Below are 27,837 nucleotides of genomic sequence, written 5' to 3' on the forward strand. Positions count from 1 at the left end.
AGTATTCCATAGTGTATATGTGCCACATTTTCTTGATCCAGTCTATCATTGTTGGACATTTGGGTTGGTTCCAAGTCTTTGCTATTGTGAATAGTGCCACAATAAACATACGTGTGCTTGTGTCTTTATAGCAGCATGTTTTATAATCCTTTTGTGTCCGGAATTGGTGGGTTCTTGGTCTCACTGACTTCAAGAATGAAGCCGCGGACCCTCGCGGTGAGTGTTACAGCTCTTAAAGTAGCACGTCTGGAGTCTGTCCCTTCTGATGTTCAGATGTGTTTGGAGTTTCTCCCTTCTGGTGGGTTCGTGGTCTCGCTGGCTCAGGAGTGAAGCTGCAGACCTTCACGGTGAGTGTTACAGCTCTTAAGGCAGCGCATCTGGAGTTGTTCGTTCCTCCAGGTGGGCTCGTGGTCTCGCTGGGCTCAGGAATGAAGCTGCAGATCTTCACGGTGAGTGTTACAGCTCATAAAAGCAATGTGGACCCAAAGAGTGAGCAGTAGCAAGATTTATTGCAAAGAGTGAAAGAACAAAGCTCCCACAGTGTGGAAGGAGACCCGAGCGGGTTGCCAATGCTGGCTCGGGCAGCCTGCTTTTATTCTTTTATCTGGCCCCACCCACATCCTGCTGATTGGTAGAGCCCAGTGGCCTGTTTTGTCAGGGCACTGATTGGTGCGTTTACAATCCCTGAGCTGGATACAAGGGTTCTCCACGTCCCCATCAGATTAGTTAGATACAGAGTTTCGACACACAGGTTCTCCAAGGCCCCACCAGAGCAGCTAGATACAGAGTGTCGACTGGTGCACTCACAAACCTTGAGCTAAACACAGGGTGCTGATTGGTGTGTTTACAAACCTTGAGCTAGATACAGAGTGCCGATTGGTGTATTTACAATCCCTGAGCTAGACATAAAGGTTCTCCAAGGCCCCACCAGAGCAGCTAGATACAGAGTGTCAATTGGTGCACTCACAAACCTTGAGCTAAACACAGGGTGCTGATTGGTGTATTTACAATCCCTGAGCTAGACATAAAGGTTCTCCAAGGCCCCACCAGAGCAGCTAGATACAGAGTGTCGACTGGTGTATTTACAATCCCTGAGCTAGACATAAAGGTTCTCCAAGGCCCCACCAGAGCAGCTAGATACAGAGTGCCGATTGGTGTATTTACAATCCCTGAGCTAGACATAAAGGTTCTCCAAGGCCCCACCAGAGCAGCTAGATACAGAGTGTCGATTGGTGCACTCACAAACCTTGAGCTAAACACAGGGTGCTGATTGGTGTATTTACAATCCCTGAACTAGACATAAAGGTTCTCCAAGGCCCCACCAGAGCAGCTAGATACAGAGTGTCGATTGGTGCACTCACAAACCTTGAGCTAAACACAGGGTGCTGATTGGTGTATTTACAATCCCTGAGCTAGACATAAAGACTCTCCACGTCCCCACCAGACTCAGGAGCCCAGCTGGCTTCACCTAGTGGATCCCGCACCGGGGCTGCAGGTGGAGCTGCCTGCCAGTCCTGCACCGTGCGCTCGCATTCCTCAGCCCTTGGGTGGTTGATGGGACTGGGTGCTGTGGAGCAGGGGGTGGTGCTCGTCAGGGAGGCTCCAGCCGCACAGGAGCCCATGGAGTGGGTGGGAGGCTCAGGCATGGCGGGCTAAAGGTCCCGAGCCCTGCCCCGTGGGAAGGCAGCTAAGGCCCGGCGAGAAATCGAGCACAGCACCGGTGGGCCGGCACTGCTGGGGGACTCAGTACACCCTCCGCAGCCACTGGCCCAGGTGCTAAGTTCCCCATTGCCCGGGGCCAGCAGGGCTGGCTGGCTGCTCCGAGTGCGGGGCCCACCAAGCCCACGCCCACCCGGAACTCCAGCTGGCCCGCAAGCGCCGCACGCAGCCCCGGTTCCCGCTGGTGCCTCTCCCTCCACACCTCCCTGCAAGCTGAGGGAGTGGGCTCCAGCCTTGGCCAGCCCAGAAAGGGGCTCCCACAGTGCAGTGGGCGGGGGCTGAAGGGCTCCTCAAATGCCACCAAAGTGGGAGCCCAGGCAGGGGAGGTGCCAAGAGCAAGCGAGGGCTCTGAAGACTAACAGCATGCTGTCACCTCTCACTTTGGGTATATATCCAGTAATGGGATGGCTGGGTCAAATGGTATTTCTAGTTCTAGATCCCTGAGGAATCGCCACACTGACTTCCACAATGGTTGAACTCGTTTACAGTCCCACCAACAATGTAAAAGTGTTCCTATTTCTCCACATCCTCTCCAGCACCTGTTGTTTCCTGACTTTTTAATGATCACCATTCTAACTGGTGTGAGAATGTTTCTTTAAGACTCTGCTTCCATCTAGAATGTTTCTTACCCAATGATAATGATAATGATACTCCAGGGTAAGAAAATAAGTCTTAGTTTCATGTGAGAATTTTTCTTTCCCCATGGTGATAAATAGTAGAAGACTTTTCAGGGCACACTGCTCATTGCATTTTCTGGGTTTTGTAAAAACTTGGGATATAAGAAAAATAATGAAACTAAACAAGCAGATTTTTTTCTAATCCCAACTTTTTAAAGATATGGTCCACCTTATTATATGATCATTAGTGAAGTGCTAGCCTTCTCTTAGGGAGAAAATTATGTTCAATAGTAGGATATTGCCACATGCAAACTAGTAGAGTTGGTTAGTCAGTTTCTAATAAATATCAATTGATATCTGTTTAAAATGACAGCCTCCTTTTGTTCCCAAAGCTTTATCTTCTCAAATATCCATTTTTTTGTGTGTATGTACTTAACATTTTAGTTGGTTTGAAAAGTTTTGAAATTCTACCAGAAAATCAAACTCACAAAATGCAGAATTATAAGACTCTGTATTGATCTTTGGGCAGAACAGACTCATATGTTCAATACCAGAATAGAATGACCAGCACTGTGCATGAACAATGGAATCACAGTTCTAATTTAGTCAGGTCAGGTGATATTTCATAAGCATTTCCCATAATGTATCAGCTGTTCTCTTTCTTTGCATCCCTTTAAAAATGTATTCAGTTTTGTTCTGCATATTATTTAAATATAGTTTATGCAGTATTCATGTTAACGCAGAATAACATATTCAAATAGCACAGATGTCTACTAATATAATGAACAAGGAAAGAATCTGAACTTCAAGCTTTGTATAGATTATGAAACTCTGGAATGATCCACTGGATAATATGATTATAAGTTTCAATGATGTTTAACTCCCATAGAGAACTTTTGGGCAATTGCCTGCTAGTCTATAGAATTCTTATCATTCTGAAGAGCAGAAGAAAACTGCAATCCCTGGATTTTCTTTGTAGTAACTTGGCATAACTGAAATTTTTTTGGGGTCTGCTTTCTGCTTACATGTAATTACTTTTATGAGCATTTATTGCCAAAAATTTCCTAGTTACATATTTAAGATAAATTATATCTGATTCTAGGACTCAAATTACTTGCTTTTATTTGAAATAGCTCTCTCTTAGGCTATAAAGACAAATTTGAAAGCTATAAAGATAAATATGTGCGTATATGTTTGTGTGTATATATACACACATATTTATTTGATTATATAAACATATATATGTATATGCCTAAATATGCATATGTATATATATTTATAAATACCATTATTAAAATCTATTGGTAGTAAATTTTATATGAAAGAAAAGTTTAAATATTTTGAGAACAAATGGAAAACAACAAAAGGTGGTCTAATGTTGGTCAGAGGCTATCGCTAATATTAACCAGAGTGGATGGATAATATGCTTCAGTATAAAGTCTAACAAAAACACCATTTAAAGTCGAAATAAAAATGTCCTATTTTGTGATCGTGTTTTATGTGTCTGATTATTTAAAAATCACATCTAAAGCCAAAGTTCCTTTTCATGGGCTGCAATTTATAAGAAATGGTGAAAATTGTAATCATGAAAGAATAATTGTGAATAATCTGTGAATGTTAAAAAATATGTGGTTTAGGCATTTTATAGCTTGCTTATAAAGCTGATGCAGTGCATTAAATAAGAGCATGATTCTTAAGCCCAGCCAAAGATGGAGCCCTCACCATACCTTCATAGGAGCCAGCTGGATGGGTGTGATGCATGAAGGGTCCACCATAGGCTTTGGCCTGTTGGCCGTATCTGCTAACAGGCTGTGCCACTGCTGGGGAAGGCCGGTAAACTTCTGCTCTTGTGGATCAAACCCAGTATGAACCCTGTGTTCAAAGTTGGATGGGCCAGATATTTCAATCTTTTTCTTTTTCTTCCCAAACATGATGCCAAAACCTGGGAAATATAAATAGAAAAGAGGCAGCCATTTATATCTTGCCAGCAGAAGACGAGGAGAAAGCTATTGTTAATTCACTCAGGGCAATATCTTTTCAGTTATTCCTCTAGATCCCAGCTGCAAAAGATAAAAGTTGAATTTTCAGGGTGTGTAAATTAGATAATTTTATTCAATTTTTTTTGTTCCCTCTTTAAACTTGCCATGTGGATGATAGTTCCCTGCCCCATTGACTTTGATTTGGCCATGTGACCTGCTTTGACTATGGATGGAAGAGACAGTTGGGAAGTTCAGGGCAGAAGTTTTTGGAGGCATTGTATGTTTCCACTTTTTCCTTGTGCTCCTGTCACTTGTCACAAAGATCTCTCTCTCAGGGAGATGACACTTCCTCAGCCTAGGTCTTGGAAGGAGAGATGCATGAGGGCAGACACAAGCCCAACCTCCAGTCTGAAGCCAAGACCAGGCAAGCTCAACTGAGATATTATTGAGCCACGGCTGACTCGCAAATGAGAAATAAATGTATGTAATGAAGCCACTGAGATTTTGGCCTTGTTTGTTATATAGCATTATTAAAGCTGACCAGTACACAGGGAGAAACATTTCAAAGTTTGGTATGTACTTAAAATCCAAAACATTTGTGGGGAATAAAATATATGCATACATGAAAAATGGGTTGATAATTATAGTCACCACATAAAGGATCAAACAAGTAAATATTTACAAAGCACTTGGAAAAACATCTGTCACAAAGTAATTACTTCAAGTATTAATTATACACCTCTGGACAAATATACAAGAAAGTTGACTGATATTACCTGCAGAGAAGGGTACCAGGGGAAGAAGGCAGGGAGGAAGACTCACTTTTCACTGTATATTATATTTACAGTTTTTTACAGTGTACTTTACCTGTTTGAAACAACATAGTTTACCTAGGTGAAACATAGCCAGTGACCAGAAGACCGCTAGAAAATATGTAAAATAGGCAAAGTATGCTTTATGATGTTGAAAACACATAAGGTAACCTGGGTTTGCATCCCAGGTAGGTCACCTATTCACTGTGATCCCAGATAATTGCTTTTTCCTCTCTGCATCTACTCATCTGTGAATAGAACAATCATCATTTTGGGAATCCTTACAACACTGCATGGGCATTGTGAAAGATGATATTTTGGCCTACATGTTGATTTGTTGAGGAAGACTTATCTCAGCCCTTGGACTGGAATAGGTGGGTCATATATTCCTACACTTCTTTTTTTTTTTTTTTTTTTTTGAGACAGAGTATCGCTCTGTTGCCCAGGCTGGAGCTCAGTGGTGCAATCTCAGCTCACTGCAAGCTCTGCCTCCTGGGTTCACACCATTCTCCTGCCTCAGCCTCCCGAGTAGCTGGGACTACAGGTGCCCGCCACCATGCCCAAGCTAATTTTTCTGTATTTTTAGTAGAGATGGGGTTTCACCATGTTAGCCAGGATGGTCTGCATCTCCTGACCTCGTGATCCGCCTGCCTTGGCCTCCCAAAGTTCTGGGATTACAGGCATGAGCCACTGCGCCCAGCCTATATTCCTACACTTCTATGTATATATTCTTCACAGCATTTATCCACTTGCGATTAATTAATTACATATAATGGTGTGCTCAGTGTCTGTTTTAACTACTAGAATGTAAGATCCATGAGGGAAAGGATGCTTCCTGCTTTTTCATTACTGTTTGCCTGGCCTATAGTAGGGCTCACAAAATATTTGTTGATGGACTAAAATCACCCTGAACAGCACATTTATTCAGTAAATAGCACATGCGGTTGGAGCTCCATGTTCTCTCACTCTCCCTTCTTTACTTCCCTTCATCCTCTGTTAAAACTGTTACTTCTTTTAAACACTTGTCCCTGTGTGGTAAGCAGGGTCTTCCCATGCCTTCCAGTTTTCTCAAGTTTCTTTTCCATCCTCTACCTACATAAATATTCTCTCAGCAATGCTCAGACCATTCACAGCCTTCACTCCCTGGACTCCGTCAAAACCCATCGCATTCATTCTGGTTGTTACTTCAGACTAATTTGGAAGGGCCGTAATGAAAACGGATGAAAGAGTATAAGGACTTCAACTACCTTGATATATTATCTTTCCTGGAAAATATAGTTATAACTTAAAACAATTCTGTAAGTACTTTACTACAAGTAGGTCAATAAATACAAGTCAGCTGACCTTAAACGCTTGGGCACACCCAAACCAAAGTGTCAAGAAGTAAAGGAACCCTGCTGTCATAGACTGCTGCAGAGATGGCCCACAATGTTTCATTCTTCCTGGTATCCATGCCTTCAAGGAGGACTCTCCCACACTGACTCTGGACTTGGATATATAATTTGCTATGGCCAGTGAGACAAGAGAAAATATGACACCAATACGCACTGTGCCTGCACACTGTGGCTTGCCTGCCCTCTTGCTGTCCTTAGAAACAGCAGTCAGCATGAAAACAAAGCCAGCCTATCCTGCTGGAAGATGAGGGACCGTGTATCCCAGTTACCTGTCTCCCCAGCCAGCAACTAGTCGACCCTGAGAAGCAGAGCTGCCCAGCTGACCAGCAGCTATCCACGTGAGCGAGCCTAGTCAAAACCAGCAGAACTACACAGTTGAACTGAACTTAAAATTATCACTTACAGAATCAGGACACAAATAAATGTTTTTTTGCTTTAAACCATTATGTTTTGGAGTAGACTGCTACACAGAAAGAGCTAACATAACAAAAACCCTGATTATCATCCTCTACCTTGCATCTTCAGATGCTTGCCATTTTTAGGTTTCTATTTTAGCTGCTTCAAAGTTTCAAGTAACAACATCCAATCTGGGTAACTATATTAGCTGTTACACAATTGAGTGCTAACTCAAAGGAGTTTTGATTGTGATATTGCTATCTGGTTGAAGGCCTGGAATGTTTTCAGTGGCAGGAAATTACACCAATAATTAGCTCTATACACCATCTCTCTGAATTATTTAGTGAGCATAAAATACATTTGAAAATATAATTTGGCCATTTGTTGGCTGAGTCCGCTTGACAGTTCAAGAAATTTTAGCTATGACCATTTATTTAAAATGCAAGATGGAAATTATTTCAGAAACATCATTTGAGAAGAGCTATTTGGCCTGTATTCATACCTGAACAAGCACTGAAAATGCTAGGCCAAATATTTTTAGAGGCAGAATAGAAATGTCTTATTATTCCCTCTCTCATTGTGAATTTCCCAGTGGTTGCTATGCCACTCAATGAGAGCATTGAAAAGAAGATATCAATGAACTAATACTGTTTCTGTTTTTAAATAAGAGAGTTGTGGAGAGGAAATCCACAGCTGAATTAATCTACCTACACTGCATCGTGTGATACAGCACAACTATAATTTTAATGGTCAAACATGCAGTTCTACCTCTCCAGTAAGTTTGAGTTAAAGAGTTACAAAGGAACAACTTAAAAGGAAAACACAAAACAGCTCTAAATCCTGAAGCAATATTCCTGGGAAGTTCACAGGTGCAGAGACAAAATCTCCAAGATTTATTGTGACATTCTATCAGCAGTGGCTACTACTCTGTTAGCAAGGAGGAGGCCCACACTCAGCTGAAAGACAGAGACAGGGTCCTAGTGCCTTTTAGCACCATGGGACAGAGGGACGCCTAGTAGGGAAGTGAAGATCTTCTTGGCAGATTATTTCTTCTCTCTGATGTGCTCATGCTCAGTCTCTACCTACTAGGGCACTAAAAATTCAATGCGTCTCATCCCACATTCATGGTAGCCCTCTGTCAGGGGTCCCAAAGACCACCCCCAGGCTTGATGATTCATGAGGAGAACTCATAGGACTCTGCATACAGTCATACTCGTGGCTGTGATTTATTACCGTGAAAGGATACAAAACAAAATTAGCAGTGGGAAAAGGTGCATGGGGCCAAGTCCAGAGAATACAGGTGCAGGCTTTCAGAGGTCTTCTCCTAGTGAACTCACACGGGTTGTGGTTAATTCCCCCAGGACTGATTGTAACAACACACGTAAAAAGCCATCTACTGGGGAAGCCCATCAGAGATGAAGGGCCTGAGGATTTTATTTTGTACTGGTCACATAGGCACCCCTTGCTTAGTCCATATTTAAATTCCAGGAGGAAAACAGGGGTTGAACATAAACCTCTTTTTTTTTTTTGCATAAACAGTTTAGGCACAGCAAGCCATTCTTTATCAGGGAATGGTGAGGAACTTGCTAAAATCCAAGTTCCCAGATGCCAGCCAAGGGCCAACCTTGCAAATAGGCTTTTTTTCTAGGATATGCATCCTGAAGCCTGCTAGACTAACTCTTTTCTGCAGAGGAGGTGTTATTATCATCGCCCTTTCATAGAAGAGGAAACAGATGCTCAGAGTCCAGGTTAGCAACTTGTAAAACTGGAGATTTAGAATCTCAAAACACAAGCTTTTAATCACTTGTGAGAGCAATGTATGGCTGCCCTGTATTTACCTTCTCTGCCAGTTACACCATCCTACCTTTCTTAGGGAACCCAGTTGGTGTGGATGGTGAGGTTTCTTGGGTCCTGTCATGTCTCTCCATAAAGGCCCTCTCTGAGAAATTACAAACTGTGTCACTGAGCAGGTGAAGCTGAGCAGCCTCCCCTACAGAAGAAAAGATCCCTACTGCTCAGCACCCATGTAAACCAAGGGCACAGCATACCTCCTTCCACTCCTCAGTGTCCAGCAGACCTAATTCATGACAGCTGCGTAGGTATCTTTCAGTACAGAAAGTTACATAGGTTTAGAAGTAGGCAATTCAAGAATTAATTTGAAATATTTCTTCATTTCTTTGTTTCATTATTAAACACTTTATTATTTGTTTCAGTATGTGAACATTCACCTGGCAGTTTGATTCAGCTTTAACCAAGTTGGCTCCTTCGCTAAATAAGTTTGGGAAAAAATGAATTACATAAGGTCCCTTTGTGGGACATTTCAAGGTCTTTATTATGCTAATATTAGTTTAGTTCCTAGAGAAGGATAGTAAACAGATCCCAGAATCCTTCTTTCTGAAAGTTTACTGCAAAACTCACAGCAAACACAGCTTTGATGGATGGTTTCAGTCACCCTATGTTCTTCTATGAAAGATAAGTCTTAGAAGTCATAGAAGAGACTGAAGGAAATCCAGATCCCCAGACTCTAATACCCCATTTCTGCTCTGACATCTTCATGGTTATCTCAGCCCTCAACCTGTTCTCAGGGACAGCCCAGCTTTGTCCCTAACTTAGTGGGTTGCCCTGCCTTAAGCGTATGCCTAGTCTAAAAGCTCCAACATGCAGGCATCTCCCAATTCAGGTCTCTACGAACAGGCATAGGGAGCAGGGAGTCAAAGAAGAAATAACAGGCAAATGCAGCAGCACCTGGTACTATTCGAGTCATGCTGGTTCGGGTGATGGTGCAGCACCTCATTAGGGACCAGAAGATGCTACTTAAATAATATTCATCTAGGATGAACTCTGTGTCAGACACTGCTCTATATGTACCAATTCACATATTCTGTTCACAGTAATTCATATTGTAAGGACTATTATTATTTCTGCTACACAGATAAGGAAACTGAGGCCTACAGGAGTTAAAAAAAATGTGCCCAAGTTCATTCAAGTAGGAAGAAACTGAAATGGAATTCAAAACCCGGCAGTCCACATTTTGAGTACAAACTGGTCCATGCTCTGCTGACTTGAATACTAGTCCAGCCCCCATGGTGTAGCACGCTGTGTAGCCCTGGCAGCCTCTCTCAGATGGAGAGTCCTCCATTCTACATGGAGTTAACTCCAGATATGCATAGCTCCTGTAATTGTTTGGATAACTCAATGAGAAGGTATTAGAAGAAAGCCCTACAAGGGACTGGATGATCTGAATGTTGCTTCCATGATAGACAAGGGAGTGGTTAATACTGCTCATAATATCTGCTTGCAAGGGAGACTTTGCTGGTTCTTCTGAATTGATACACTACAACTCTCTCCCCAGACCCAGATTCAGTCTCTTCTCTTCTCTGTGCCTTTAAGTTGATTTATATGACTGTGTCACTAGAACTTCCTTGTCTTTGGTTTCTAGGGAGATTTGACCAATTACAGGCAATTTGTAGGTGGAGAAAGAGGTTGGGTATTTATTACCCTGGTTTTCTTTGCAAAATTCCCTTGTTTTCTTGCTAAACTTATTTCTCTGGTTTTCTTGCCAAAATTCCCCAATATTTACAAGCTTCTGTTGCCATTCCCTTTTCCCTCCAGTTTTCCCTCCAGTTTTTAGTCCCCGTGGGGCTAGATGTGACATCTTTCTGCAGTTTTTAGTTTGTGGGTATTCCTACATTTTTTATTGGTTCTCAGAACCTTGCTTATATGTGCTAGGTAAATCCTTCTGGAGTGCACCTTCTGCTTCCCGCCAGGACTCTGACTGGCATGTAGCATACTTGTGGGGCTTATGGTCCCCACTTCCCAGGATTCACCAGCAATGCCTAGGGACTAGGGAATATCCACAAGAAGCCACCACCCATTAAAAGGGGCCAAAGTCTCCATTAGCCATATGGAGACCCCCGTTTCTTGCATGTATTCCTTTATAACTATTTTAAAAATATTTTTGTTGCCTTATTTTTCTCTTGGGCATAAAGCTTGAGGTGTTCAAAAAAGCAAGATGGGCATTCTGTGAAATTACCTTCTTTACAAAATTATCTAAAGGGTAATGGCAAAAGAATTTTATCAAACAATCTTATTGCCTCCTCAGGCAGACCATTTTCTCATTAATTTAGGGTTCTGGTTGAAAGCAGGGACCCAGACTTCCTGGATCTGAATCTGAGTCCTGCTACATTTATCAGTTCTGCATTCTTGGGCAACTGGCTTTGCCTCCTTTTGCCTCAGTATCCTATGATAAATGGTAATAATAATATTCTCCCCCTCAGTGGGTTGTTGTGAACATTCAGTGAACTAAGACATGAAAAGTGGCTTAGATCTGTGTCTGGCTCCTAGCGAGTGCAATCCAAATTAGGATTTTAGGGAATGGAGTAGGAACTCTACTATAAGCCAGGTCCAATCAGTGGCTGAAGTGCCATCTCTCATCACATCAGGTGGACACGCAGAGGTAGAGGAGCAGCTACTTGACCCCTATTACAAATTGAGAAGGTTCCAGCATTCTTCAACCTTTTCAAAACAATGACTCATGGCTCAGTCCTGTGTCCCATCCATGGCAACATTTTAAGGTTAATGACATGGATGGTGGTGATGGTCACATGAAAGTGTGAATGTATTTAATGCTACTGAACAGTACAATAAAAATTGGTTAAAATGGTAAATTTTTTGTTGTGTATATTTCATAATAATAATAGTAATAAAAGATAATGACATGGATATGCCCCAGGAGCTTTGATTGCCTGGGAGGAAGTAGTTGGCAGGCAGAAGCCATACTGAAGACGGGGTGGGGCACGCACAGGATGGGGTGGGGCAGGCAGAGCAGGAGGTCACTTATTAGAAAATCCTTTTGTCCATATCCCCCCTCAAAATCTCAAATTGTAATATAACATTTGGGATTAAGAAAGAAATATGTCAAACTGTGTTGGTCTAATAAAGTGAAGAGTTAATATAATTACTGAACTATTAAGGTTTCCAGTCATTCAGCCAGCTAGAGACATAGTAGAAAGAATAAGACCACAGAATTTTAAAATGGTGACTTTAACATACCTCTTAAGAGTGAATCTTTTCTTATTGACTCCCTCACGAAGAGAGATTTTTCTTTTCTTAGCCTCAGATCTATTTTTCAGAACTTGGTAAATGTAATAATGGAAATTTAAGTACTTTAGAAATACCTACCTGTGTTCATATAATTTAGGTTTAATGACTGGTCCTTCACTTACGGGAGAAAGGTGACTGTTTCAGAAATCACATTACAGAGGGGATGGCACCAACCACACCATCCACTTTCTGAGATGTCATTGCTCAGATATACATTTATTATAGCCTCAGAATCAAGAACAAAATATTCTCCAGTCTTTTAGCTATGCTGATTTTAGGGAAAATGAAACATAGATTACATATTTGGGATCCATAGGAAAATATAAAAATCTTGGGATGGGTTCATCATATAATCTAAAAATAAAGTTGTTTTCTAAAAAAAAATCATTATGTGTCAAAGTTGTTATAAATGACATAGTTTCCTTTCCTTGGATTCATCTACTACAGTGTCTCCTAATAGGACCCATTGGACAGTCACTATGTTCCACTGGGTGCTTCCCACTCCAGGAGAAACTGTATCAAAGCCTGTTGGGTGAATACAATGATTATCCTTGTACCTGGTCCCCATTTCTATTGCACAGATGCTCATTATCCAGTTGCTTTGTGACCTGGGCCTGTTTTTTTGACCTGGGTCATAATTCAAACACACTTGCCTTCTCAACAGGTGTAGAAACAGCTGTAGCCCCTTTTCTTCTTTTGTGGATCTGATTCTGGCTTTAATTTCTACCACTGGGATGTAAACCCCGACTTCATACCTGAATCTTTGTTTCTTATTTGTCCTTCTCTACTTCTGTGAATGTCTTAGACCCTTCCCTCTGATCATGATGTTTGGATCTTACCTGTCTGCTGGTTTCTTCTTATCTAAGCTTTCTGATTCTGCCCTGATTCTGAAATCTGTGCCCACAGTTGGATTTAGCATATACATCCATCTGAACTGCACACTTTTTAGACCCTCAACATCATCAGACCTTTCTGCTCTAACTCAACCCCTCATCCTCGCTTCAACTCCTCACCCTGGCTTCAACTCATCCCTCTCAACTTTCTGCAATATCCAATATCCAGTATTGACAAAAGGCACACTTTAAGGAAAACATATTTAAATTTAATCATTTCCACATTGGCAGAATGACAACATAATATTGAGATAATAGCAAAGGGAAAATCATGGGTTTTAGAGTAACATCAATGTAGTAAGTACTCAGAAAAACTGCATGGAAAGTGTGTTAAATATAACAATCAAAAGCCACTACTTCACCATGGTTTCATTCTTTACTATAAGTTTACTTCTCCTTTATGCCAATGAGCCCAAATATGGAGACAGAGCCCAAACCTCTCTCTTAATCTCTGTGTCTATGCTTCCAAAGCTCCTCTTGGATTATTCTCATTTTTGACACTCAGCATCTCCAAAACTTAACTCATGATCTCCTACTTGCTCTACCTGTTTCTTTCCTACATATCTCAATCCTTATATAGATAGCACCCCATTGCATTAAATTGTGGAAGCCAGTTCTGAGAGTTCACTTTGCCTTTCTCTTCTGCATCATCCTGCATATTCAATCATCATCAATTCCTGTCCATTCTGCTCCCCAGATGTCCACTACATCTATACCTCTCTCTGAATTCCCACTGTATTAGTTTCCTAAAGTTGCTGTAACAAATTTCCATAAACTTAGCAGCTTAGATAATGCAATGTATTTTCTTACAGTTCTGGAGGTCGGAAGTATAACATGGGTCTCACCCGGTAAAAATCAAGGCATTGGCAGGGGTATGTCCCTTTCTGGAGTCTCTAGAGGAGAATACATTTCCTTGTCTCTTCCAGCTTCTAGAAGTCACTTGTATTCCTTGGCTGATACTGCATCTCTCTCTGACTGTTATTCCATCTTTCCCACTTTCTTTTTATTTTTCTTTTCTTCTCTCTCTCTCTTTTTTTTTTTTTTTTTGACAGGGTCATGTGCTGCCCCCCAGGCTGGAGTGCTGTAGTGTGATCTTGGTGATCTTCATGATCTTGGCTCACTGCAACCTCTGCCTCCTGGGTTCAAGCGATTCTCTGGCCTCAGCCACCTGAGTGGCTGGGATTACAGGCATGCACCACGATGCCCAGCTAATTTTTATATTTTTAGTAGAGATGGGGTTTTCCATGTTGGCCAGGCTGTTCTCAAACTCCTGACCTCAGGTGATCTGCCTGCCTCAGCCTCCCAAAGTGCTGGGATTATAGGCGTGAGCCACCGTGCCCGGCCCATCTTTCCCATTTTCCTCTGACTCTCTTATTTTGTCTTTCTCTTACACTTTTAAGGATGCTTGTATTATATTGGACCAGCCTGGATAATCTCCCTATTTTAAAGTTATCTTATTAGCAACCTTAATTCCCCTTACAGATTTCAGGGATGAGGATGATGACGTCTTGCTGGAGATGTCTACCACACCCATTGTCACTGCTCTCTCCATGTCAGCATCATTTCTCTCTCAGGCTACTATAAAATTTTCTAGCTCAGTTTCCCTTCAACTAAACTTGCCCCTCCCAAGCAGTTTTCCACCCTGTAGGCAGACAAATCTTTTGAAAAATATAAGTCTGTATCATTCTCTCTCTCTCTCTTAGACCTTTTCTATGACTTCTCACCGACCTTAAAAACAAAACCAAACTCCTTATCAGAGCTTACAAGGCTCCTGGGGACCACCCCTTGGTACCTCTCTAACTGTATAAATTCCTTCTCCCTTTCATTAAGCTTACCATCCTTAGTCACTCCCATTACCTTAAAGCCCCTCATCCCCTCTAACTTCTCCCTCCCCTGCCTGTCTCCACCCTCTCATCTTGGCCCTCACCCAAAGTCTCTTTTCTGGTCTCAAATCAAATGGAACTTCCTTAGGGAGACCACTTCAGACCCCAGAATACTTTTTTTCTTACGTGCTCCCACAGTTCCTTGTCTATTGGGCTACAGAAATTATTTCAAATTACAGACATGCATGAACACATTCTGTCTACCCTGTCCACGCCACCATCATTTCTCTCTTGGCCTATTACAAAGTTATCTAGCTCAGTTTCCCTTCCACTAGACTTACTCATCCAAGCAGTTCACCACCCTGTAGGCAGACCAATGTTTCTAAAATGCATGTCTGTATTATGCTCTCTCTCCTAAACTTTTTCTATGACTTCTCATTGTCATTACACACAAATCCAAACCCCTTATCCCAGCTCACAGTTGTGGATGGTTCTAACAAAAAGAAGCATACAAAACAAAAGCTAAAAGGGAACTACTTTGTTCCTATCACAAAGTTTCAAATCCAGACCATTTTCTATTTGTTTGTGGTATCCCTGCACACATCCTGATTTTTTATACATAAACATAAGACCACTCTAAGTACATTGTGTGGGACTTGCTTTTTTTTTTTGGAGTCATTTAGCCTATTTGGGGTGTTATGTTAAAAAAAAGTAAAAAAGCAAACCTTGGCTATCTTTCCATATCAGCACACATATCACTTGCTTTTAAAGTCTCCATAGCATTTTATAAAATGGAATGTACTATAATTCATCTATTGATTCTTTTATTGATTAACATTTACGTTCTGGAGCTCTTAAAAACATCATTCCTGTGAGAACTCTGCTAGATGTATCTATCATTCTGCATAAATACAAGCACGTCTGTGGCATAGATTGTCAGATGTGGAAATAATGGAGGGAAGGCATATGTATTAGTTTGCTAGGGCTGCCAAAACAAAGTAACACAGATTGGGTGGCTTAAGCAAGATAAATTTTGTTCTCACTTCTGGAGGCTGGAAGTCCAAGATCAAGGTGTCGGGAGGGTTGGTTTCTTCCGAGACTTCTCTCCCTGGCTTGTAGATGACGTCTTCCCCCTATATATGACTGTGTCCAAGTTTCCTTTTCTTATAAGGACAAGGGCCATATTAGATCAGGGGCCAAACTAATGACCTCATTTTAATTTAATCATCTCTTTAAAGTCCCTACCTCCCAAATTCAGTCACATTTGGAAGCATTGGAGGTTAGCATTTCAATATATGAACTTGGGAGGTGGACAGAATTCATCCCATAAGAGCAAGCATGTTTAAAACTTTTTTAAATGCTAGCAAGTTGGCTTTCAGAAAGCCTAGATACTTTCCTTTCCTATCAACATTGTTGGAAATCAAAGTTGGTCTTCCTTAGCAAGCCATAAGCCCCTTAATTTCATTTTGATCTTATCTGTGCCTGGCACATAGTAGATGAGCAATAATATTTGTTGAATGAATAGTCACTGAGACAAAATATTTCCCTTGATGGAGATAATTCATGGTTCAAGCAGAGTGGCTTCTAACAAGCAGACAGCACACAGGGTGAGATCAGCAGCAAGTGACAGGAATGCATCCCAAATGCTTCTAAGGAACCCAGATAAACACACAGCTTTTCAGGGGCAGAGTGGAAGAGAGAGGACCCAGTCCTCTTTGATTTTTTCCTTGTATGTTTTTATCACTCCTACAAAAATATTAATTAACTACTTGTTGTATACCAAGTACTATAGGCAAGGCAGTGGTGTTTGAGACCTTATAGAGTAGAAGGGAGAAGAAAAACCAAGCACAGTGAAGTCTAGAGTCAGTCTTCTGGGTTCAAACCTTTGTTCTTCTACTTACTGGGGCAAATTACTTAATCTCTTTATGCCTCAGCTTTTCAATAAAGTGTAGCTAATTAATATCTATGTCAAATGTTGTGAACATTTAATGAGTTAATACTTGTTAAGCACATAAAATACTGCCTGGCATGGAATGAGCATTCCATAATTGTTAGCTATTATTATTATTGTAAAGGAAAGAAATAAAATGTTACAGAGATGAAGAGTCCACAAATCTCTCCATACTATCTTCACAACTTTCTGTGAATTTGTAATAATGTTTTTAAAAGGACACACATAAATGTACACTTTACTTGAATTGTACCCCCCATTTGTACATCTTACATAGTTAGGGTACCATATCAAGACCAGGACTTTGGCTTTGGTACAATGTATTTATATATGTCTATGCCATTTTATCACATGTAGTGATTCCTGTAACCACCAGCACAATCAGTGTATAGAACTGTTCTATCCCCACAAAGATGTGCTATACTTTTAAAGTTACATGTTCCCTCACTACCCCCACAATTGCTAAGCCCTGGCAACCTGTAATCTGTTTTCTATCTCCACAAATATATAATATTGAGACTGTTATATAAATGAAATCATAGATTATATGACCATCTGGGATGGTCCTGTTTCCCTCTCAGCACGAGGCCCTAGCACTCCATCTACGTTGTTCCATGTATCAATAGTTCATTCTTTTTTATTGGTGAGTAGTATTTCATGGTATGCATGTACCATACTTTGTTGAACCACTCACTCATTGAGGGATAGTTTGGTTGTTTCTAGTTTTTGGCTATTACACATAAAGCTGGTATGAATAATACTGTACAGGTTATTTTTTTGATCGCTTGTATTACTAATATTTTTATATTGGTTATATATTAAAGTGGTAAACATTTTAGATAAAACGAAACAGATTAATTAAAATTAGTTTTACCTCTTTTGTGTTTCAAAATATGACTACTGGAGTATTTAAAATTAAAGATGTACCTTACATTATATTTCTACTGGACAGCATTATGAAAGTGTAACTTGTAGGAGAGCAGCTGCATGCCTACTCGTGATACAGATATTGGGTTGGGAATGCTTTGAGTTCAGCCTTTATGGATAAAAAGGGGCAGGTCTTGCGAACTTGAAACAGAGCATTCCAGGCAAAAGGAACCAAGGATAAAGGCCTCAAGAGAGAAAATGATTTGCCTTGTTCAAGAAACAAAAGCAGCTCCTGTGACTGAAGCAATACTTATTTAAGAGGAGAATGAAGTGGTCCACCATCTGTAAACATCGTCTAGATAGTCCCAGATTCTCCAGGTTTTTAAAATATTTTACATCAATGACACTAATATCCAAATACACCCATCTACTTTCTGAAGGTAATGACTAGGAAAACTAGATAAAGTATTTTCACAGTAAATCTTTTAGCGAAGTAGGGTTTCCCCAGACAGATACTGGCCCATATTTTAATCCTGGAAATACCACTGTTATTTGTTTGTTTAAAATTTACTGGGAATTATGAGTAGATTAGTCGATCAGTTAGCTTTGGCTGCATATCACACCATCCCAACATTTAGTGACTTAAAATGACAACCATTTATTTGGCCCCAAATACTGTGGGCTGATAATTTGTGCTGGGTCCAGTTGAGTGGTTCTTATGGTCTTGCCTGTGTTTATTCATATATTCTGTGGTCAGCTATGGGTTGTCTGGAAACTGACTGGTCTAGGATGGCCACATGGACTCTCATCTTTCAGCAGGGTAGCATGGGCTTGTTCTTGTGGTGGTATCAGGGTTCTGAGAGCACAGAACAAATACCTCCTAAGACCTAGGCTAGGAAAAGGCACATAAGATTGGTTCCACTAGCTTCTATAAACAATGAAAGCTATAAGACCAACGCAGATTCAATGGGTGGGGAAATTAGTCTGCTTTTCAAAGGGAGGAGCTTCAATGTCACATTGCCAATGATTGGCTACTGTGAGACATAGAGAATTAGGATTATGTTTGCAAATGACCACAATAAGTAACAGTGGCATGCTTCTAAGTGGTTAAAAACTGGCTATGGAAAAAGGGTAAACAAACCCTGATTGTAATGTCTGTCAACTTTTATGGTGCAAATACTTTCACATAGCTAATTTCAAGCTACCAATGTGACATTGCAGAACTTTTTTTAATTAAAAAAATATTTTTAAAGATGAGCACAATTGGCTCTCACAAGCTCATGTGAGCCAGCTCCAGATACACTAAGAATAAACCCTAATTCTGGTAGTTGGCAGAGGAATGCTGTAATTTCTGGAAGTCACCACTCAAGATATCACACTGAGATCTTCTGCCCTCTCTTAAAAAGGCAATTGCAAGGAGCTACATGTCCCACCAACAGGTAAAAAGCCCCCCATATAATTGGGTATAAAGACTTTAGAAGTCTTTGCAACAGTAACTATGAGATACGTGGTAGGTGTTGTTCTCATCTAATTATCAAACTTCTCAGGTGATTGAAAATTGTATTGTGGGTGTGTGTGCATGTGTACACACAGCTGGCGATCAAAATGAGATCTTCCATAAATCATAATTGGAAACACTGTCAAGTTTAACAACATCAGAGCCTGCTTTCTTTCCTTCAATCTTCAAGAAGATAAAAACTGATGCATAGGAATTTCACATCAAGCCAGAGAACCTTATGTAACATTAATTTTGCTTTATTTAGATTGGTCAGATGGGTCACACAAACACTTGCATAATTCTGCTCTTTTCCATCTGAGGGTCATATGCTAGCACCACCTCCTGGTGAGACTATGGGCTTCATATGGGCAACTGCAATGGTGTTTGACTTATTTCCAAAAATAAGTTACTGCTACCACTTGTTTGAAAACCTCAGAGCTGTACGTTTTCTTAAAGTTATGGTAGAAATAAGTTGTCAAGCTGTCCACTTTTAATGTCATTGATCATATGAATTTTAAACGATAGAGTATTGGGTATAAGAAACTTTCCTGTTGAAGAAGACTGGGCCAAATAAGAAGGGAATTTGCTGTTACGAGTAAAGAATGGAATCTTCTGAGTAGTTAAATACTACAAAGTTGTAGTACAATTTTAGATAAAAAATCATAGTTCTTTAGGGTTTTGTTTGTTTCTTTCTTTTAAACCACTAGAATCTGTCATTGGATATTGCCTTGTTCCCAAACAATCTAACATTCTGAGCAAATAGAAATGGTAGTCCTGTTGACATGTCAGCTTCAAACTGAACTTTCCATGCATAGAAACCCCTGCTATGGTGTATAAGTCTCACCTTCTGACTCTTCTCTTCATATTTGCTTCTCTATAACAGCAAGTATGCCAAAGGGAAAGGGCAAGAATGGGCTTGGTTTGTGCAGCCTAAGTCAGATGAACTGAGAGTCACAATAAGAGAAGCAAAAACAATAATAACTAGCCTCTGACTGTCACTCCCTTCCAAATCTGAAGTTGCCCACTTCTATTGTAAAATCTTTTCAGATTCTCACTTACAGCCTGCCACCTGAGGCTCTCAAACCCCAGAAGAACCTGAGGATAATCCTGGCATGAGGGGGATAAAGGCAACCAGGGCACTAAAGGCTTTCAGAATTATACGGCAAAACAGAGGCACTGCACGTGGATTACGCAGTAAACTGGCTGTGGGCAAGTGACAAGTGATTTGCATTCCAAGCAAAAATCTGTGGTAGATTAAGATTATTTTAATTTTCTCTCCATTCTCTCTTCCCTTAGGCCTCTCTCCATCTTTTCTTTGATAAGTATTTTTTGTGCACCTGCTGAAGCCGGGCACTGTCCATGGTACTGAAGACTCAATAGGGAGGCAGACAAAGATCCTTACCACCCTTATGGGGCTCTCATGATAGGAGAGAAAACAATAAACAAGTAAATAGGAAAATTACATAGTATATTAGAAGATGATAAGGCCCGTGAGAAAAAAATAAAAGCAGAAAAGGGAATGGCGAATGCTGTGGCAGGGGAAAAGAATTTTTATATTGTGTGGATAGGGATGAGAGGATGTCCTTAAATTAAGAAGGAGATATTTGAGCAAATATTTGAAGTTAGAAAGGATACCGTTCATTAGAGTATCTGGCCAAAGAGTTCTAGTAAGAGTCAACAGCAAGTGCAAGGCCTGGAGATGTGGATATTCCTGGTGGGTTCAAGGAATAGCAAGGAGGCTTGTGAACCTGAAGAAGGGTAAGCAAACAGCCAAACAGAGGGACATGAGACAGAGATGGAACAGGAAGTCAGGCCGCACAGGGCAGTAGTTCTTCAAGTGTGGTCGCAGACCAGCAGCATCAGCATCACTGGGGAGCTTGTTTAAAAATGCAAATTTTGGAGTTCCACCACAAACCTACTGACTCAGCAGCTCTGAGGGGCGGTGCAGGGAGACTCAGCCATCCATTTTGACAAAGCTCTCCAGATGATTCTGATGTGCACTCAAGTCTGAGCAGCTGTGATTGAGGGCATCAGCTGCCACTGCAGGGCTTTGGTTTTTTTTCTCTGAGAGGAATGAAAATTGATTTGATTGTTTTATTACTTAATCTAAAACAATGATTTCAGTTTTGATGTAAGTAAGTGATTGTATGGTTTCCAGGTATATTCATTTTCCTAGACCATGCTGGGGCTCAGAAACTAGTACCCCAAAATATGGCATTTTGACATGCTGAACTGAAGAAGCCTCAAGGATCCTCTGGCCTCCCTCCACCACCCAAAGTCTCTCCCAAAGAAGCTGAAGTTCCTTTATCTGCCTAAGATCCAGACCCACCAAGGTGAACAATTGTTTTTTTCTTCCTTTCCCTGTTATCTCATTATCTGTTGCAGAAAAGAAGACCAAGATGTGACCACACCTGAGAAGACCTTTTTTATGGGCATAATGAATTGTCTCCAATGACTATGTAAATTCTAGAGAAGGCTATTTACAAGTTAATATTTATTCCCCTTTCTATCATTTATTGCCCCTCAATAGAATTCTTCTTCTCCCACCTCTCATAACTGGTCTTACCAGGATACAAGCTCCCATTCTTTCTTTAACCTCAAGATAAAATATAAGTTTCTGTAACCTATTGGAAGAGGGGTCTTCATTCTAAAGGCATTTTAGAATGCCTTCATTCTAAAGGCATTTATTTAATGCCCCTACTAAAGGCATTAAATAAATTTGTATTTCTTTTCTCCTATTAATCAATCTTCCTCACGTCAGTGATTTTTCAGTGAATCTTTAGGGGCCAAAAGCCTATGGCTTCTACAACCACAAAAGGTAGCACAGTGAAATGATCGTTTAGGATATGTCTCCCTAGCATGGTCTCCTGGGGGCTTTCTTCAGCCCCTCTGGGATCTTCTCTGGACAATAGCTGGTCCTGGAAGACAGAAGGCCCTTCAGATAACTATATACTACAATAGAAGCTTGGGGTTTACCTGTAGAGGTCTTTTACTATGATTCTTGAATAATTTTGGCACTGGAATTTTAATATATCTAATTTATAATTTAGCATAATTTGGTGCCTATGTGATGGGAAAATCAGCAAAATATTGTCAGTGCTATACACCATGCATTGGGAGTTAATAACAATTGCATTTCCAACTGTGATCACTTCTTGGTCATCTTTTCTAAGATAACATGATGATGTTCACCATGTTCAATCAATATGATTATAGGAATGCTGGTTTAGGATGATGGCGCTAACAAGAAGACTACCTAAAATGTCACCAGCAACAACAGCAACAAAAGCTTCACAATGTTTATGGATTTCACATGCTCCCCTTTCTGTAATATGGAACTCACCCTAGAAATTAGCTGCCCAGCTTACAACTGGGCAAACATGTGCCCAGCTCCCTTTGCATCCAGGTACTGCCATGTGACTTATCCTGGCCAATAGCATGTGTACAGAAGTGAAATAATTCACTTCCAGATTAGGGATTTTATGTAGGCTGGATGCAGAGAAGAACAAAGTGCAGGGGTGGTAGTAAAACTTCAAGGTAGAAGGAGCCTGGATCCCTGAACTGCTGTATGGAGGAAATCCACTTGCTGACCAGGAGCACCTGCACTGGACTTCATGCAAGCAAGAAATTAAATTCTACTGGACTAAGCTAATGAAGTTCTGGGGTCTAGTTGTTATAACAATGGGCATTACTCTAATATACTTATCATTTTTTTTTCTGATAACAACACTATACTGTCAGCAAATAGCATTAGCCTCACATCAAAGAGAAAAAAGCTAAGTATCAGAATGAAATCACTTGCCTAAGGTCACTCAGCTAGCTAGTGGCAGATGCAGGATTGATGTCAAACTCCTCTGGCTTTTAATATATGTTTATTACATTATATTTAATGAGCCAAGGAATGGAATGCAAATATAAAATGGCAACAATGGTGGTTATTAGCCACTATGTGAATTTTCAGCAGTAACATTTTAAAGGAAGACTGTCAGTCAATAGAGCTGTTAATAAAATTATCACATAGTTTAGAAGATGGATTCTATTGTAATACATTATAGCAGATTAAGTTTTGCTCCTTTAAATGTATAAATCAATGAAGCCAAAACCATTGCAATGGTAAAATCTGATGTGGTTTGGGGCAATATTTTGTTTTTACCCAACCTTGATTTTAGTCTAGAAGTTTTACATTCCTACGAAGCAATCCCACTATGTGACTGGCCACTTGTTGGTCTGGCAAAATAACATCGAGGAAGGAAATATTGCTAGAATAATAACTCCTAATTTCTGTGCTTGAAGCTGTGTTTAAGAGGTATTTAATGTGAAGTTTCTAGCGAAGTTTATTTAAATAGCATTGTCATTTCCCTCTCTCTGTTATGCATAATAATAAACCTTTTAAATTCAAATCTTTGAAAAATGCCAAAATGCATTTTCCTCTTCAACTTAATACTACTATTTAATTTGGGTAAGTTTGTAGAACAGTGGGATCTCAGGCACTTTTAAAATGGAAAGGGGCTTATTGATCCTACTTTCAATAATGTCAGATTTATGAAATATGTAAACTCAGCAAAAATTACCCTTCCCTTTGGAAATGTAAGGCAGGACTACACTTTGGAGACCATATCCAGCAGGCTTTTTCTGAGCTCTCGAGTAAAGATAAGGAATCTTACATTACCATTGAGAGGGTCAGTTTTAAAATATATTCCCTCAGTAGGAGAAGATGCGAACTTTTTGAATAACACGAGTGCTTAAAGGTATTGCTTTATATTTCTACTTTTCTATGTGTAACTGGCTTTTGTTGCCTCCCATTTAAGAATCACAAACTAGAAATTATCCACAGGCTCATCAGTAGTGGAATGCATAAATAAATTGAGGTATATTCCTACATTGCAATGCTACATAGCAGGGAGAAAGAACCATTTGGAAAAGTTCAATGAATTCCACAAACATAAAGTTGATTGAAAGAAAAAGGCAGCTACGAATAAGTGCATATTTTATCTCATGATGGGGGATTTTATAAATAGGTCAGAGGCAGAAAGTCCCTTCCATCAGGATTACACTGTACCATAGAAAGAGCCCCAGATGACATATCAGAATGGTCAACATAGAGTGACGTGCCTTCTCTGGGGCTCAATTATCTCACCTGAGCAAGGCTCCATAGATCCTAACCAAGAGTGTAGAGCTTTAATGTAAACTGAAAGGAACTCAGCATTTCCTTTTCTCCCTAAACTGTTCAGTGGGTTGACACCCTGTTTATAAAGAACATGAGAAAAGTCATCACAAGAAATGCTTCAACCTCCAATGGTTCCCTCCAGTAAATCAGACCTCAGTCCCATCCAGCTCTAAAATTCTATGATTCTTAGCTGTTTTGGGAATCAGGACTATGGAAATCAACAAGGCATATATCAAAAATGGCTGAAAAACTGCAATATTACAGCATCTATACTATATCTATCTACCCAGACACAAACATTTTGATTACACAATGGAACTTTGTCAGATAGCCTTTAACCCTTAGGGAACATCATTTCGTTTTTATAAAATAACCAAGAGATTTGCTGCTGCTGTGGTTTTTAATTCGCCCACATTCTTCTGTAGTTATCGTCTTGTGTCCTAAGTTGTACCAAAGGCAATATTCATGCTTGGATGATAGTTATTGTTTTAAAAAATGGTTCATAGCCTTCAGCTTCATGTTACATATTATAGCCTCATAAATACAAGGCTAAAAGACATTTACAATCAGAAAAACATCCATTGAGATGCTGCCTTGACCCATAAATGTCTAATTATTTTACTAAAAAAAAGAATCCCTCAAAAAATGGGTATGGGAGGCATATTTTGGTACTACAACTTGTGAGTCTTTTTTTTTTTTAACAGGCAGAGTCTTGTTCTGTTGTCCAGGCTAGAGTCATGATCATGGCCCTGAATTCCTGGGCTCAAGTGATCCTCCCACCTCAGCCTCCCAAGTATCTGGAACTATAGGTGCACACCACCATGCCCAGCTAATTTTTTCTATTTTTTTTTTTTTTGTAGTGATGAAGTTTCCCTGTGTTGCCTAGGCTGGTCTCAAACTCCTGGGCTCAAGAGATCCTCCCACCTTGGCCTCCCAAAGTGTTGAAATTATAGGCATGAGCCACTGTGCCTGGCCAACTTGTAAGGCTTGAAAGGACAACTGGATAGTCACCATTGTGTATCAGTTATTAAAATGCTGAGTTATTTGATAAAGCAGGAAATGTGGCATTCAATTTAATATCTCATCCACCCACTCCCCTGGGCCCACAAATCCATTCCTCCTGGCCACATGAATGCTGGCTGGAGACTTTAATTTTCAAACTCCCTTGCTGCTAGCTGTGAACATGTGGCAAAATTCTTGCCATTAAGATAAGAGGAAATTATGTGTGACTTCTAGCTTTTCTTTATTTATTTTTTGAGTCAGGGTCTTGCTCTGTGACCCAGACTGGAGTGCAGTGGCATGATCACAGATCACTGTAGTCTCAATCTCCTGGGCTCAAGCCATCCTCCCACCTCAGCCTCCTGATTAGCTGGGACTACAGTTGCACTCCACCAGGTCTCAATATTTCTTTTCTTTTCTTTTTTTTTTTTTTGAGATGGGGTCTCGTTATGTTGTCCAAAAGCTGACCTTGAACTTCTGGCCTCAAGCAATCCTCCTACCTTGGCCTCCTAAAGTGCTGGGATTACAGGTGTGAGCCACTGTGCATGGCTGGTCATTTTTCTAAAGATATAGAAATGCTTGCCCTGCACTTGGCCCCTATTTTTCCTTCCCACTGCTTAGAAATGGTGATAATTAGAAGAACCTTGAAAACCATATCTTAAGGATGGCAGAGCCTTTCAGTTTGACCGGACCCCTGGGTTATGTTGTGGACTCCATGGCCCAGGCTATTAAGAAAGAGAAATAAGCCTCCATCTTTAATGTATAGGATGTTGTAAGACTCTTTGCTACAATATCTCAGCCTTTTCCTTAACTAGCCTGCCAGGAAAGTGCTTTCTGTTTAGTTGTAAATGAGCTGAAGAAGAAGGGAAGGAGGAAGGGAAAAGTAGAGTTCAGCACTATTTCTCAGAATAACAGAAATGAGAAAGAATCCAATATAACTTTACAAAGATATTTACAGACATGCCCTCCATTTGAGGGCATAACTTGAGTCATATAATTGAAATTAGCCATTTACTGTATTGAAACAAGCATGATATAGCCTCCTGACTGCCCACAGGAAGACACTAATAGCAAGCTGGAGTCCAGTGACAATAACAGAAAGAATGAAAGGGCAGGCATCATTCTTCAATGCAGTGAGAACTTGGAAAAAAAAAAAAAACTTCAACAAAAGCACAACAACAGCAAAAGGCGGAATGAAAAAAAAAAAAAAGAGAAAGAAAGAAAGAAAGAATGAAACCACAAAAACAAAAAGCAAAACCAAGTAGGAAATACTACCGTGGAGACAAGTTCTGTTCCACAACATTTTGAGTTATGACATTAGATTGCCTGATCAATGATACCCATTTCCTTGTTCTCCAAGTGGCCTTCTTACTTCTGGCTACAATGTCTCCCCACCTCCACCACCATAAGCTCAGATGAACAAGAAAAAACAAAACAAAATGCAAAACAAAACAAAAAAACAAATAGCAAAAAGTTGTTGAGTGCTTTGTATGTGCGTTTGTATCTGTGTGTATGTATAGGTATGTTGCTTGTCACATTGATTTTTAGCATAACTCTATGAGATATGGATGAGTATTGTTACTATTCTTAGTTTTAGATGAAAAGATGACAACCTTACAGTGAAACAGTGACAGATCTAGTCTTCCACATTCTTAACCATGATGCCACATTTCTCCCTCTCAGCCAGGGCAGAGTGTGATAGATTAAACATGGCTGCAAATTTTGTGTCCCTTCTTTCATTAAGATGTAGAGTAGATCGGGCATAGTGGCTCATGCCTGTAATCCCAGCACTTGGGAAGCCAAGGCTGGTGGATCACTTGAGGTCAGGAGTTTGAGACCAGCCTGGCCAACATGGTGAAACCCTATCTCTACCAAAAATACAAAAATTAGCTGAGCGTGGTGGTGTGCACCTGTAATCCCAGCTACTTGGGAGGCTGAGGCAGGAGAATCTCTTGAACCTGGGAGGCAGAGGTTGCAGTTAGCTGAGATCACACCATTGCACTCCAGCCTGGGTGACAAGAGCAGAACTCCATGTCAAAAAAAAAATTGTAGAGTATAATTCTCCTCCTCTTCAGCCTGGAATGCCTATAGTGACTGTGGCAGAGTTATGCTTTGCCAGTCTGTGTTCAGGCCCTAAGAGACTAGCAGCTTCCATTCACTATCTCCTGGAGCACTTGCTCTTAGAGTATTGAGTTCAACTACCCTGAGTATTGAATTCAACTACCCTAGCCATGTACAAGTGCTCCAGTCAACAGTCCCAGCTGAACCCAACCCTTCATCTGTTCCCACAAAGGTCTACATATGTGAAGCTATCTTGGATTTTCCAGAAAGTTCATCTTCTAGTTGCATACCACTGGGGAAGCTCTAATAATACCCTGTGGAATATAAAAATCACCCAACCAAATGTTGATCAAACTCCTGACCCACAGAATCATGAGATATCATAAAGTTGTCTTTGTTGTAACACTAAGTTTTGGGGTCATTTGTCACACAGCAGTAGATCACTAGAACATAGAATTTTGTAACTTAAAGCCCATAATGTATATATGCAGATTTATGTATGTGTGTTTATTCCAAATGGTTCCACATATGAAATGAGTAATTGTTGCATGCTTTGTT

General features: G+C 40.4%; 1 protein-coding gene across 6 annotated transcripts in view; it reads right to left on the reverse strand.

The window, feature by feature from the left end:
• Positions 1-27,837, reverse strand: part of PAK5 (p21 (RAC1) activated kinase 5) — a 302,023-nt gene that overhangs the window by 103,127 nt on the left and 171,059 nt on the right. For all 6 annotated transcript variants that reach the window (XM_003810560.6, XM_034947548.4, XM_034947550.3 and 3 more), the window contains one exon: positions 4,064-4,278. In XM_003810560.6, the coding sequence (XP_003810608.1) occupies positions 4,064-4,267 (204 nt within the window). In that variant the 5' untranslated portion in view covers positions 4,268-4,278. The remainder of the gene's footprint in view (positions 1-4,063; positions 4,279-27,837) is intronic.

The sequence above is a fragment of the Pan paniscus genome, chromosome 21 (assembly GCF_029289425.2).
Source record: "Pan paniscus chromosome 21, NHGRI_mPanPan1-v2.0_pri, whole genome shotgun sequence".
Classification (NCBI taxonomy): domain Eukaryota; kingdom Metazoa; phylum Chordata; class Mammalia; order Primates; family Hominidae; genus Pan; species Pan paniscus.